Consider the following 15,164-nt stretch of genomic DNA (forward strand, 5'->3'; position numbering starts at 1 on the left):
TGGGTTTAGAGGTGGTAGTGAGGAGATGGCGTTTTTAAAGAGGACATTAGCATGTTCATTTATGTACCGCTTTTTGACATTCTTTGATTCTGTTTGTGTGTCCGGAATTACAGAAATATTAAAGAAAACACAGAAATGATCAGACAATGAAGGATCAATCACAAGAACATCAGAAACATTGAGACCTTTTGTGATAATCAGGTCCAGGGTGTGTCCCTTATAATGTGTAGCCTCTTTCACATGTTGAGACAGTTCAAATGTGTCTAAAATAGTAAAAAGTTCTTTTGCGCCCTTGTCATTTAAATCGTCAATATCAAAATTAAAATCACCAGTTATAACCAGGCAGTCAAAGTCAGTGGAGATGCTAGACAATAGTTCAGTAAAATCATCAAAAAAATTTGCAGAATATTTAGGTGGCCTGTAGATAATTAACAAGAGAATTTTGGGAGAGCATTTCAACACAGCACACAGGTATTCAAATGATGTAAACTCACCGAGTGACATCTGTTTCCCCTGAAACATGTTTTTAAATATAGCAGCAACCCCTCCACCTCTTTTCCCCGATCTACATATATCAATGAAGTTATAGTTGGGGGGTGCTGTCTCGATCAGAATGCTTGCACTGTTATTTTGTTCCAGCCATGTTTCAGTTAAAAACATAAAGTCAAGTTTAGAAGTGCTAATAAAATCATTGACTAAAAATGATTTGCTATTCAGAGACCTGACATTGAGCAGACCCATCCTGATGGTGTTATTGACAGGCTTCGATGTTGGCTTTGATTTGGAGATAATAGGAATGAGATTGTTTAGGTTAGCAGGGTGGCTAAGTTTCCCAATGTTTACTCTCTTGGTAGTCACAACAGGGATGTAGAAGGTGCCATGATTTGATGTAGGCAACCTTGGGCCCAGCTGATAATGTGGTCTACTGCTGAACCCTTTTCTGTATCAGAAATATTCAGGACTGCTGTCAGGGCGAGGCGGGGTTTGCCGTAAGGGGGAGGGGGAGTGAGCAGCGTCAGAGCTGGGACGAACTACTGAAGGTGGACGTTGAGGGCGTGTAAGGGGTTGGCGTGAGAAAGGTGAAGTATGGCTGGGGGGTTGTGGAGCACGCCTTCGTGGAGGGGGTGGTGGAGGTGAGCGATGATCTAGGGGGGTAAAAATCTGAGTAGGGTGGGGCGTGAGTGGGGGTAGCTCCCGGAACTCCAAGGGGGAGAAGGGGGGAGAAAGGTCTACTTGAGGGAGGGAGAAAGATGGAGACGTGGATGGCTTGGGGGATGTGGGGGAGGGATCTTCACATGCATTCAGAATGGAGGGAGGGGCGGTAGTGGAGGATAGACACCTCTCCTCTTTGCTCTGGTGTATCTCATGGTCGACGTTCTCCTTTTGCAGTGGCGGTCCTCCTTCGACGTTCCTGATAGGCTGTGTTGTGTCTTCCTTCCTCGGTGGCTCCTCTTGTCTCTTGTCCTTGGCAGTGATGATAGATGCAAGATGCAGGAAGTGAAACATGTTGTTCATGAATAGCTTTACTCCCATCTTATTCAGGCAAAGTCCGTCTGCCTTAAAAAGATGCCTGCGGTCCCAGAAAAAGCTAAAATTGTCAATAAAATGCATTGAACGAGCAAGAAGTGCACTTGATAGCCACTCATTCAGCGAGTAAAGTCTACTGAATCTCTCAGCTCCTCTCCTGATTGGGGGTAGAGGACCACTGATAAAAACGTCAGCATTCACAGCGCTGACTGTTTCAAAGAGTTTATTGAAGTGCTCTTTCAGCTCTCTTGATTGTTGTTTTACAATGTCATTAAAACCAATGTGCAGGATGATATTTTTCACATTTGGGTGTGCAGCGACAATTTCCAGGATTCTTTTTTCCATGTCAGATACCATATCCTTCGGAAAGCAGAGTACTTTGGTGTTATTATTGCTTTTCATATCTTTTACAGAAAAGTCCCCCACAATCAGATTTTCAGGAGCTCTCGTTAGCTTTCTCTGTGGTGTAAAGTTAGCAGGTCTTACCCTTCTGCGTGGTGATGGTGGGTTATTCAGGCAATCAGAGGGGGATCCATTGTCCATCAACAGTGGGGCAAACCTGTTCTTTAGTTGGACACTTGCTTGCTGGGGAGGTTTATTGGTAGTTCTCCTCTTCTCAGCTGTCCGCTGCTGTGTCCTACGTGGCAGTGGAGTTGATGACGCAGTATGCCTGGCTGAAGATGGTAGCGCAGGCCAGCCGGTCAGATCAGAGATATCGGGGCGCTGGGTCCTGCCAGATATCCATTCTCCCTTGTCGCAGGGAGGTGGTCTTCTCTTTGGCTTTGCACCAAGTGTGTTCCAGGGAGGATTTTCACTGGTAGATTTATTACCCTCTACAGGGACCTCCCGTTTCTTCGTAGCTTCATTGTTGCTAGTTAGCTGGGTTGTAGCATGGTGCTGTCCAGTGTTTTCAGTCGACAGGAGTGCTAGAGTGGTGTTGTAGCCACATTGTCCATTCACTTCTAAATTCACTTCCAACCGATTCATTTTTATTTCCAACAGTAAAATCTTCTTTAGCAGTTTGTGGTAATCTTCCGTAGAGAAAGGAGGCATCTTATGCTGATTACCTTTAGCACTGTAGCACAGGCTCGGGCTCAGGCTTATCTTGAATGGTAGGCCTCCTCGCGTAGTGTTGAGGACGTCGTAAAAATATTGAAAAATGCCTCTGTTATCTAAAAGAAAATATAGTCCCACTGGTTTGGTAAGTATCCAAGAGCTGTTGCTCTTTGTGTAAGAAAATAGCAGCAGATAGTAGCAAAAAATGCAAGCAGAAGCGAGAGCAAGCGAGAGCAAGCAGAAAAGCGTCCATCCAGCGCAGAGGACGGACTAAAACTCACACAGTCACCGGGGGAATATTCAAGAGAGCAGGTTAAAGGCCTACTGAAATGATTTTTTTTTATTTAAACGGGGATAGCAGATCCATTCTATGTGTCATACTTGATCATTTTGCGATATTGCCATATTTTTGCTGAAAGGATTTAGTATAGAACAACGTCGATAAAGTTCGCAACTTTTGGTCTCTGATAAAAAAAAAACTTGCCCCTACCGGAAGTAGCGTGACTTTGTCAGTTGTTCAGTCCCTCATATTTTCCTATTGTTTTCAACGCAGCTAGAGCTATTCGGACAATTACCCCATTAATTTGAGCGAGGATGAAAGATTCGTGGACGAGGAACGTTAGAGTGACGGACTAGAATGCAGTGAAATACATATTTGTTTTCGCTCTGACCGTAACTTAGGTACAAGCTGGCTCATTGGATTCCACACTCTCTCCCTTTTCTATTGTGGATCACGCATTTGTATTTTAAACCACCTCGGATGCTATATCCTCTTGAAAATGAGAGTCGAGAACGCGAAATGGACATTCACAGTGACTTTTATCTCCACGACAATACATCGACGAAGCTCATGCTAATCAGCATGAGCTAACGTGATAGCATCTGTCTCAAATGCAGATACAAACAAAATAAATAAATCCCTGACTGGAAGGATAGACAGAAGATCAACAATACTATTAAACCATGGACATGTAACTACACGGTTAATAGATCTCAGCCTGGCAAAGCTTAACAATGCTGTTGCTAACGATGCTAGGGCTGACTTAGCAACTTAGCAACCGGACCTCACATAGTTATGATAAAAACATTAGCGCTCCACCTACGCCAGCCAGCCATCATCTGCCCAGCTCATCAACACCCGTGCTCACCTGTGTTCCAGCGATCAACGGCGCGACGAAGGACTTCACCCGATCATCCGTGCGGTGGCCGGTTAGCATCGGCTAGCGCGTCTGCTATCCAAGTGAGTAATCCTTGTTGTGTTGCTACAGCCAGCCGCTAATACACCGATCCCACCTACAACGTTCTTCTTTGCAGCCTCCATTGTTCATTAAACAAATTGCAAAAGATTCACCAACACAGATGTCCAGAATACTGTGGAATTATGAAATGAAAACAGAGCTTTTTTTGTATTGTATTCAATACTTCCGGTTCAATGATTGACGTCACGCGCATACTCATCCTCCGAAGGCTTTTTCAACCGGAAGTGTGGCGGGAATTTTAAAATTGCACTTTATAAGTTAACCCGGCCGTATTGGCATGTGTTGCAATGTTAAGATTTCATCATTGATATATAAACTATCAGACTGCGTGGTCGGTAGTAGTGGCTTTCAGTAGGCCTTTAAGTGCAAACTCCTGAGTACGTAAAATGAAGTGTATTAATCAACTCATATCATGTTCTACACTTGGTGAATGTTCATATTCATCTCGGAGAAAGCAAACCATCAGGTTTGAGTAAACAGTGGTATTTCAGTTTGAGCACATGATAAGATAAGGTCCCTTAGTTTGATATTCGCAGGTGAATTGGATCACTTCTCGTAGAAAAAGAGGCCCTAATTGGGACTTCGGAATGGAAAAGTGACAACCATATCCTTGAAAGGAGACTACCTGTCTAGCTCAAACGCCAACCTTTAAGTTATGACTTAAAGCAGTTGTTTTCCAGACACTTACACACCAACATCTCCTTTCGTGGTCAGGTGGTGCTGTTTAGCTTTAGCGCACACCCAGACAGTGAAAGAAGGAATATATAAAATGATGGTTTGGCTTCTCCGGGAGAGGAGTCCTCCATATTTGACCTGACCTCCTCCCAGGAACTGCAGTCCTGTGTAAATGACGCTCGCTGGTAATAAAGCAACTTTTGCTTCAGTAAAGCGTCTCCGACGTCTCTTTTCATCCAGCCGCACTGCCGTGTCGCCCTTCTGTCCGGACGACGATGACAAGACCAGAAATACACTTCAAAAGCTCCAGAGTTTTACCTCCAAAAATAGAGAGGTAAGACAAAGTCAGAGTCAGTTGCATAAAACACTGAAAGGGATTGGCGCGGTTGGGAGAGTGGCCGTGCCAGCAACCTGAGGGTTCCTGGTTCGATCTCCACCTACTACCAACCTCATCACGTCCGTTGTGTCCTTGGGCAAGACACTTCACCCTTGCTCCTGATGAGTCGTGGTTATTGCCTTGCATGGCAGCTCCCGCCATCAGTGTGTGAATGTGTGTGTGAATGGGTGAATGTGGAAATAGTTTCAAAGCCCTTTGAGTACCTTGAAGGTAGAAAAGCGCTATACAAGTATAACCCATTTACCATTGTTCCTATAACCCCTTTGTTCAAATGTTTGTTCCACTTGGCATCTTGTCTGACTCGCACCATGCACAGCCTTCCTTGTCACATATTGTTCCTTTTCCCGCTATCCATCCAGTAATTCAAACTGATCCAGCAGCGCGATTGAAGATTATTTTTATTTACAAAAATCAAAAACCAGGATACTCGGGAAACAAAATAAAAGGTAGCCTACATAAAACGACATATATGTGCACATGTATGCACTGATTAAAAATACAGAACTATAATGCCCACGTTTAGACTTTCTCCATCAAACGCCATCTTGCTTTCCCCTCCTTCTTCTTCTTCTTTCTATTTCCAGCAGACTAGTAGAACATCTTAGGCGTATTGCTGCCCTCCACAGGTTCTTAACGGGATTTCCTCCTTCTGTCCTATGGCCCACACTACATTCTACAGTCCAGTAGGTGGCAGTATGAACCTTTCAAGTCATGGCTGCAAACTGCCAGTAAGAAGAAGAAGTAATAGAGCTGGTTGCTTGTTTCTCTCGTGAGATCTGACAACATGTTTAAATAGAACAATTGACAGGATGACAACATCCAAACAAACCAAGTCATCTCCAATACATCTCAACATTACACACATCCTCCAGGCTGAGTTAGTCTAGATGATGAAGTAAGCTGGAAACTACATGTAAGTCATATAAAAGAAAACATTTAAAACATGTACTGCGATAATAAATAGAATAAAATACATACCCACAAATATTAACTACATTTATTGTACCCAACTTTAGTTGAAGCATACATTGTTTATTGCATAAAGGTCTGGGGACATACATATAAAACAATCACACAACAATATTCATATTACACAAGAGAGTAATAAAGACAATTAATAGAATGGATTATAGAGACCCAACAAATGATTCATAAAGTCACACATTTTAAAATTGTGTAAAAGACAACTGCTTAAATGATGTATAAAGTAAATAATAATATGCTTCCAGAAGTGGTCCAGAAGATGTTTCAGATGTGAACCAGTAAATATGAACTAAGAGGGATTTATGTGTACTCAAAAGCAAAGGTATGAACACATGTAAAACAAATATGTACATCATATAAAGGAGTGGTCCCCAACCTTTTTGTAGCTGCGGACCGGTCAACGCTTGAAAATTTGTCCCACGTACCAGGGGTGTGGGGAGGAAATTAAAAAAAAAAAAAAAGATTGTTTTTTTTCATAAATAAATACAATCATGTGTGCTTACGGACTGTATCCCTGCAGACTGTATTGATCTATATTGATATATAATGTATATATTGTGTTTTTTATGTTGATTTAATAAAAAAATAAAAATAAAAATTTTAATTTATTTCTTGTGCGGCCCGGTACCAATCGGTCCGGTGGTTGGGGACCACTGGTATAAAGGAGTTCATCTATGGAATCATCTACAGTTAGAAAATAAAATATGTAACCCTTCATTATTTCAAAATACATATATAAAACACTATTATGAATAAGTATAAAAGTGAATTATGAATATCTACACTTAAAATGTTTATTGTATGTAACATATTTTATGTACTGTTTATTCTCACCTTTTCAGTCAAATTGTTCTGTTCATTTTAAAGTACACAAATGTGTATATTAACTCATGTACTTGACTGAAATAAAAACACTAATCTGAAGTATTTACTCTAAATATGTTAGAATCATATTAACAAGATTGTGTTACACACACAACAATTATGTCACACATGTTATGTTGTGTGACTATCAGAAAGTAATTAGTCACTGAGAGTGGAAAGCAGGGTTCTGTCTGACACGCTGGGTCCAAGGATGCAACATGAAGTCATTACTGCTGTTTTGAGGGGGATTTATGTTCCCTTTGAGTAAAAATACAATACATTACATTCAGATGGTTTGTGGTCCTTTTGCGATTCCCTTTGCGGTCAACAGAAGTAACGGCACCCAGGTTCACACTCTCTCCATACAAGCCAAAACAATTCACAGAGAGGTGCAGGTGTTATATATTCAGCAATCAGCCCCACACACTCCGCCCACAGACTTAGCCACACCAACTATCCCAGGTGACAAGTGAGAAAGAAATCCCTGCCTCTACATGTTATATGTGCTCATGTTAGAAAGTTGATTTCAAATCCTGCATCTTCATTTGCTGCTGCTGTTCTCACCAGCACACTTGTGTTTCTCACACTGGTACTTAGAAGAGAATCTTTCACCACACACACTGCAACTCAACACTTTCTCTCCTGTGTGTGTTCTCATGTGTACTGTAAGAGTGTTTAGGTAACGAAAGCTTTTGTTGCAGCTTGAACAGGAGTATGGTTTTTCACCAGTGTGTGTTCTCATGTGTACTTTTAAACTTACATTTTTTACAAAACCTTTACCACATTCTGAGCAGGAAAATGGTTTTTCTCCGGTGTGTATTCTCATGTGTGCTTTGAAACAGGAACTGTGAGTAAAATCTTTGCCGCAGACTGAACACAAAAAAGGTTTTTCTCCAGTGTGTATTCTCATGTGTACTTTTAAACTTTGACTTAGTCCAAAACTTGTACCACATTCTGAGCAGGAAAAAGGGGTTTCTCCCTTGTGTATTCTCATGTGTTTTTTGAAATAGGACATGTGAGTAAAATCTTTACCGCAGATTGAACACGAAAAAGTTTTTTCTCCAGTGTGTGTTCTCATGTGTTCTTTTAAACTTTGACTTTCTGAAAAACTTTTACCACATTTTGAGCAGGAAAAAGGTTTTTCTCCAGTGTGTTTTCTCATGTGTCTTTTCACATTGTGCCTATGAGTAAAATCTTTACCGCAGATTGAACATGAAAAAGGTTTTTCTCCAGTGTGTGTTCTCATGTGTGCTTTTAAACTATGACTTACTGCAAAACTTGTACCACATTCTGAGCAGGAAAACGGTTTTTCTCCGGTGTGTGTTCTCATGTGTGCTTTTAAACTTTGATTTACTGCAAAACTTTTACCACATTCTGAGCAGGAAAAAGGTTTTTCTCCAGTGTGTTTTCTCATGTGTATTTTCAAACCATGCTTATGAGTAAAATCTTTGCCGCAGATTGAACATGAAAAAGGTTTTTCTCCAGTGTGTGTACTCATGTGTCTTTTCAGATTACGATGGTTTTTAAAAGTTTTGTCACAGAGAGAACATGTCTTATCATCTTTAGAGTGTTCATCATCAGTGTCAGGAGAGTGTGACGTTGTGTCCTCACTATCTGATAGTGGAGCTAAGAGCTTGTCTGCTTGTGATCCTCCACAGTGGTCTCCATCAGCTTCTGTTGTCATGTGTTGAGTTGAGCTGCTGCTTGGAGGCTCCGCCTCTCTCTTCTCCTCACTTTCGCCTTTGACCTCATCATCTTCACTCTTCACACTGATGAGGTGTCTCTTGTCTTCCTCTTTGAAGTGGGGGGACAGCAGCTGTTTTTCTTCATCTTTAAAGTGGGTGGGCTGTGACCTCTTCTGCTCCATACTGGAGGACCCCTCCTGCTGCTCAGGTGGACGATATTTTTCACAGACGTCTGCAGGACACAAGAAGACAAACACATGCTGGGATGGAAATAGATAAGATTTTACCAATTCAGATTTCATTTTAGATTCTGCTTTACGTAATATTTTGATAGTTACACATCGCATATTTACACACGCATATTTTACTAGAATACCCTTATGAGCAGGGGTCTCAAACGCAATTTACCTGGGGGCCACTGGATGCAGAAACTGGGTGAGGCTGGGCCGCAAGAAAATATTTATTTAAAAATATTTCTTAAAAAATATCTAACATGCACTTTTTAATGAATTCACCTTCTTTGAATGGCTTTCCCGCCCTAGCAACCATCTTGCTCACCATGTAGCTAGCTTTGACTGCTGCATCGCTCTTTTTGGTTGCTTTCTTGAAGAAATCTTGTTGCCTCAGTAGACTGGTTTTAAAATTCAACCCGGTTCGCTCTCTCATCTCCCTGGGGGGAGGGTTGAGGTGTGTGTGTGGGGGGGGGGGCTGGGGTTGGGGCGTGATTTGGTGGTAGCGGGGGGGTGTAAAATTGGTCCTTCATACCGACAGCCATCAGACTGTATAATGCACATGTTCCTTGACTGCACTTAAATGTAGAATATATTTATATTATTCATATATTATATATAATATATTATATATATTATATTATTTATTATTAGGGACTGCAATGTCCCTTTGGGACAGAGGACCCTATTGAAATTGTAAGGTTTTATAATTATTATACCGGCCGCCTCTTTGAGCTGTAATTTGACCCCCTTAACATGCTTCAAACCTCACCATATTTGACACACACATCAGGACTGGCGAAAATTGCCATCTAATAAAAAAAAAAACAACCCAAAACTCAAAATTGCGCTCTAGCGCCCCGTAGGAAAAAACAGAGACAAAACTGCTTATAACTTCCGGTAGGAATGTCGTAGAGACATGAAACAAGAACCTCTATGTAGGTCTGAATTAGACCTAGATTTCATACATTGACATCCTTCAGCAAAAATCAACAGGAAGTTGGCAATTCCCTCTTCAGAACAAAAGTTTACTAAAAACAGTCACTTTTGCTTCTTTGAGCTGTAATTTGACCCTCTTAACATGCTTCAAAACTCACCAAACTGGACACACACATCAGGACTGGCAAAAATTGCGATCTAATAAAAAACCCAACCCCAAAACTCAAAATTGCGCTCTAGCGCCCCCTAGGAAGAAAATTCAGACACAACTGCCTGTAACTTCCAGTAGGAATGTATTAGAGACATGAAACAAAAACCTCTATGTAGGTCTCACTTAGACCTACATTTCATATATTGACAACCCCAGCAAAAATCAACAGGAAGTTTGCAATTACCCCTTCAAAACAAACGTTTTGTAAAAACTGGATACCTTTTTTCAAACATTAGCTTCTCTGAGCGCATTTATCGTGTCGTCTTCAAACTAGTACAGGAGAGAGATTGAACCCTTCTGACTAAAAGTTGACGAAAGAGTTTTAATTACTGCTCCGGTTTGGATTTTATGTGCCGTCAAAGTCGGTCCCGTCAATCACTGCTTGCAGCTTTAATTATTTATTATTATTATTATCATTGTCTATTGCGAGCAAACTGTGGTGCTGAATTTCCCCCAGGGATCAATAAAGTACTTTCTATACTATTCTATCTATATTGTAGCCCGGAAGAGTTAGGGCTACAAGGGATTGTGGGTATTTGTTCTGTTGTGTTTATGTTGTGTTTATGTTGTGCTACGGTGCGGATGTTCTCCCGAAATGTGTTTGTCATTCTTTTTTGGTGTGGGTTCACAGTGTGGCGCATATTTTTAACAGTGATAAAGTTGTTTATACGGTCACCCTCAGTGTGACCTGTATTGCTGTTGATTAAGTACGTCTTGCAGTCACTTACGTGGGTCTGCAGAAGCCACATATATTATGTGACTGGGCCGGCACGCTGTTTGTATGGTGAAAAAGCGGACGCGACGACAGGTTGTAGAGGACGCTAAAGGCAGTGACATCACGGCACGCTCTTAATAATGTTGTCCGGGTGAAAATCGGGAGAATGGTTGCCCTGGGAGGTTTTCGGGAGGGGCACTGAAATTCGGGAGTTGGCAAGTATGCTCGCGGGCCGCACTAACATTAAACTTTCATATTAAGACGGGTGCCGCAAAATAACGTCTCGCGGGCCGCAATTGGCCCGCGGGCCGCATGTCTGAGACCCCTGCTTATGAGCATTACTAATATCAAAATCAAGTACCTACTGTACTGTTTACTTGTTGAAATACCCTTTTTAGAGCAAATATCTACCCAAATGGCCACTTTGTTGCTGCCAAAAATGTATTTCAAGTAATAATTTAATATTGACACATCTTATCTCTGCATATTCTACTAGAATACCTTTATGTGCATTACATATATATATATATATATAAATCAAGTAACTACTGAAATACCATTTTTAGAGCTAAAAACTACCCAAATGACCACTTTGCTGCTGCCAAAAATTGATTCTAGGGATGTCCGATAATATCGGACTGCCGATATTATCGGCCGATAAATGCGTTAAAATTTAATATCGGAAATTATCGGTATCGTTTTTTTTATTATCTGTATCGTGTTTTTTTTTATTTTTTTATTATTAAATCAACATAAAAAACACAAGATACACTTACAATTAGTGCACCAACCCAAAAAACCTCCCTCCCCCCATTTATTTCTGTTATCAATATTCTGGTTCCTACATTATATATCAATATATATCAATACAGTCTGCAAGGGATACAGTCCGTAAGCACACATGATTGTGCGTGCTGCTGCTCCACTAATAGTACTAACCTTTAACAGTTAATTTTACTCATTTTCATTAATTACTAGTTTCTATGTAACTTTTTTTATATTGTTTTACTTTCTTATTTATTCAAGAAAATGTTTTTAATTTAGTTATCTTATTTTATTATTATTTTTAAAAAGTACCTTATCTTCACCATACATGGTTGTCCAAATTAGGCATAATAATGTGTTAATTCCACGACTGCATATATCGGTTGATATCGGTATCGGTTGATATCGGTATCGGTAATTAAAGAGTTGGACAATATCGGAATATTGGATATCGGCAAAAAGCCATTATCGGACATCCCTAATTGATTCCATATATTTTTAACAATAATAACAAAATGTCAAAGCATTTCTCTAAAACACAATATTATACATTCTGAAAATGTAAACGATAGCAAGAATATACCTACAAGATTCAGAAAATTTCACTAGCAAACACTTTTTTGGTTTTTACTGTACCAAAATTCTAAAAAACTAAAGAAAAATCACTGATAAACACTGGAAAACTGTCACTGAATGTCTTAGTGTGATGTCATTGTGTGACAGACAAATGGTACACAGTTTCCACATGGTGAGGACATTGATGGTCTGACTCACTGTCTTACGGATTACCTCAACTTCTGCGTAGACGTGACCTGCCCTGCTAAGACTGTTCGGTGCTACCCTAATAACAAACCCTGGGTAACACAGGAGGTTAAAGCTGTCCTCAACAAGAAGAAAGCTGCCTTCAGGAGTGGAGACAGGGAGGCAATGAGAGCAGCACAGCGGGAGGTGAGGAAGGCTAAGGACAGCTACAGGAAGAAGCTGCAGCAGAACAACATGAGGGAGGTCTGGGAAGGTGTGAAAACCATCACAGGCCACAAGACAAAGACCAGAGCAGTAGGGGGGACAATAGAGAGGGCCAATGAGTTGAAGAACTTCTTCAACCAGCACGTGTCCTCCCCACCCCCCACTCCTCATCGCAGTCACCCTCTCTTCTTCTCCCCTCAACACCCCCCTCCACCTCCACCACCACCTCTACGCAGACATTAGTCATCTCTGTGGACCAGGTCAGAGGTCAACTGAGGAAGTTGCTTCCTCGAAACTAACTAGTGTGCACCAGAATCTATCTGGTGCGCAGAAGATACATATCTAAAAAAAAATTGTACCCATGTCCCTTTAGGGCAGGCCTGGGCAATTATTTTGACTCGGAGGCCACATTTAGAGAAAAAAATGTGTCTGGGGGCCGGTATATCTATTTTTAGGAACACTAATACAAAACCTCACAAAAATATCTGATTGAATGCTTAAAAACGTTATGACAGACCGCCCTAAAAAACGTAATGGAATTTTTACATTTTTCTATGAACGATAAAACACTGAATATTGACAAACTATGAACGTCACGCCCCCTTTCGACCGACATATTTTACAATCAAGTGAAACGCAACAAACAGTGAAATATGAACGTGAAGGGTACAAAATAAACCCACCTACAATCTGATATTTGCTGAATTTCCCGCAGGGATTAATAAAGTACTTACTATTCTATTCTATATATCACTAAGCTTTAGAACTTTGTTGTGAAAATCTCCTTCCGTGTCTGTGGAAAGTCATCCCGCCCACACTGCCTGGTGCCTCGTCTGAGCTGCTGTGCCGTAGATTACGATAATAACTAATTAGATGACCATAGTAACTAATTAGATTACCATAGTAACTAATTAGATTACCAAAGTAACTAGTACATCACCCATAAGCGCAGATTCCAACCATGGAAATACTTTGTATAGTTGAAGACTTACGGTCATTAGAAAACATGACTGCACATCATAATGGCAGCTACACTTTCCATCTTAAAGATCTAAAACAATTATTTGGGAATGTCCGGCGGGCCAGATTGAAAAGCTCAACGGGCCGCATGTGGCCCCCGGCCGGGCCTTAATTTACCCATGTCCCTTTAGGGGCTCTGTAATTTTTAAATGATCAGTATGTCATCTTTTATGTGACATTCTTATTCAAATAAAGATGACAAAAAAGAAAACTATGGTAGTGACAACATGCAGGAACATAACTGACGTAAAACAAGTAAAAAGGAAGTGACGTTGTCTTTGTGCACGCGTGCATTGATCATGTCTTCCTGAACCGATCGTGCAGGGATTCAAAAACTGTTGTACGTGTACCACTAGTGGTACGCGGGCATCACCTAGTGGTACGCCAAATATCATTTCATTATTTAAGTACAGTGTGTTATTTTCCTACATGCAAACACAGTGTTACTGTTCAAACTGTGTGTAATGTTACAGTAACTAAAAATATTAAATAAACTTGTTACATAACGTGTCTTCCTTGTTTTTAATGAATAACTAAGGCCTACTATGCTACTGTATTTTAATGCTGTTCATGATGGTGGTACTTGGTGAAAAAAGTTTGACAACTACCTTGTAAAGTACATTGGCAGACACCATTTTGTTATACCCAAACGGCGTCTGCTCATACATCGCGCTTCCAACGAGATCCCGTTTTTTCCCCCCGAGTTAGAAAGTTCCACAACTGTTCACGTTATACCATCTCATCTCATTGTGGATCATGTGAATGTTTGAAGTGGAACTAAATGTGATCTCTGAAAGGGGTACACATTATTTCCAAAGCAGGGCCCCCATCCACATATACAATACTAGTACATATATTTTAAATATAAGTGTGCCAAATCACCTATATTTGAACATTATCTAATGGAAATGACTGCTGTTTAATAATCACATTAATAACACAATAACAATCATGTGTCTGACTACACCTATTAATCAAAATTAATCTAACACGTCATGTTCATGTTAATGATGGAATATAAAGTTAGTAAACATGTGAGAGTAAGAAGTAAACAAACCTGTTCTGTGTAACACAACTTGAGGTTTCTTGAAAACAGCCTCCAGTAGTTGACGTAGTCTTTTGTTCTCTTCTTTTGCCCGAGAAAGTTCCTCTTTGTACTCTGCTATCGTTCTTTCGCACATTTTCACACAATCACAACACTTTACACTCACACTTGATCTTAACTAAGCGATGTGTTGATCAAATCCGCGTCTCTTTGTTAGCAGCTAACCAGCTAAGCTAACTAGCACGCTAAGCTAACTAGCACGCTGAGCTAACTAGCGCGCTAAAACAACTAGCAAGCTAAACGGGCCTAATAATCTCCAAAGTTGACTGAGACGAGTGGAGTTTATCCTGACACGGAGGATGAATAAAGTGTAGTTAGTAGCGATGTGAGGAGATGTGCCGAGGCTTAGAAGCGTGTGTGGAGTAAAGGAGGACTTTGCTGCAAAGCGCATATCCTCCACGCATGCGTCACTTAGGGGCGGGGCCAATAAGTCGTTGTGATGGGCAAGTCATGAACGATTCATTCTAAATGTATGTTTGCATGGTGTCTACAAAAAAAAGCACGGCAGCAAATGATCCATCCATCCATTGAGCTACCGCGTGTCCCTTTCCGGGGTCGCAGGGGGTGCTGGAGCCTATCTCAGCTGCATTCGGGCGGAAGGTGGGGTACACCCTGGACAAGTCGCCATCTCATCGCAGGGCCAACACAGATAGACAGACAAGTATATAAACTGTATTTGCCTTTAAATCAGATAAATATCATTCAACAACAACACAATTTGCAGACTATAATTACTGCTTTGCTGGTTTGCTGGTGTAAAATTCTG

At 40.8% G+C, this 15,164-nt stretch overlaps 1 protein-coding gene across 2 annotated transcripts in view; it reads right to left on the reverse strand.

Moving 5' to 3' along the window:
• Positions 1-14,789, reverse strand: part of LOC133640662 (zinc finger protein OZF-like) — a 23,288-nt gene extending 8,499 nt beyond the window's left edge. Inside the window, exons 1-2 of one of the 2 annotated variants that reach the window (XR_009824194.1) lie at positions 14,351-14,789; positions 7,047-8,679 (exon numbers count right to left, since the gene is read on the reverse strand). Coding sequence is in view for 1 of the 2 variants with exons in the window: in XM_062034210.1 (XP_061890194.1) it covers positions 7,304-8,679; positions 14,351-14,474 (1,500 nt within the window). In the remaining variant the exon portion in view is untranslated. Of the gene's footprint in view, positions 1-5,897; positions 8,680-14,350 lie in introns of those variants that run through there. The other variant, XM_062034210.1, reaches the window with a different exon arrangement.
• Positions 14,790-15,164: the final 375 nt, after the last annotated feature.

This window comes from Entelurus aequoreus, linkage group LG23, assembly GCF_033978785.1.
Source record: "Entelurus aequoreus isolate RoL-2023_Sb linkage group LG23, RoL_Eaeq_v1.1, whole genome shotgun sequence".
NCBI lineage: Eukaryota > Metazoa > Chordata > Actinopteri > Syngnathiformes > Syngnathidae > Entelurus > Entelurus aequoreus.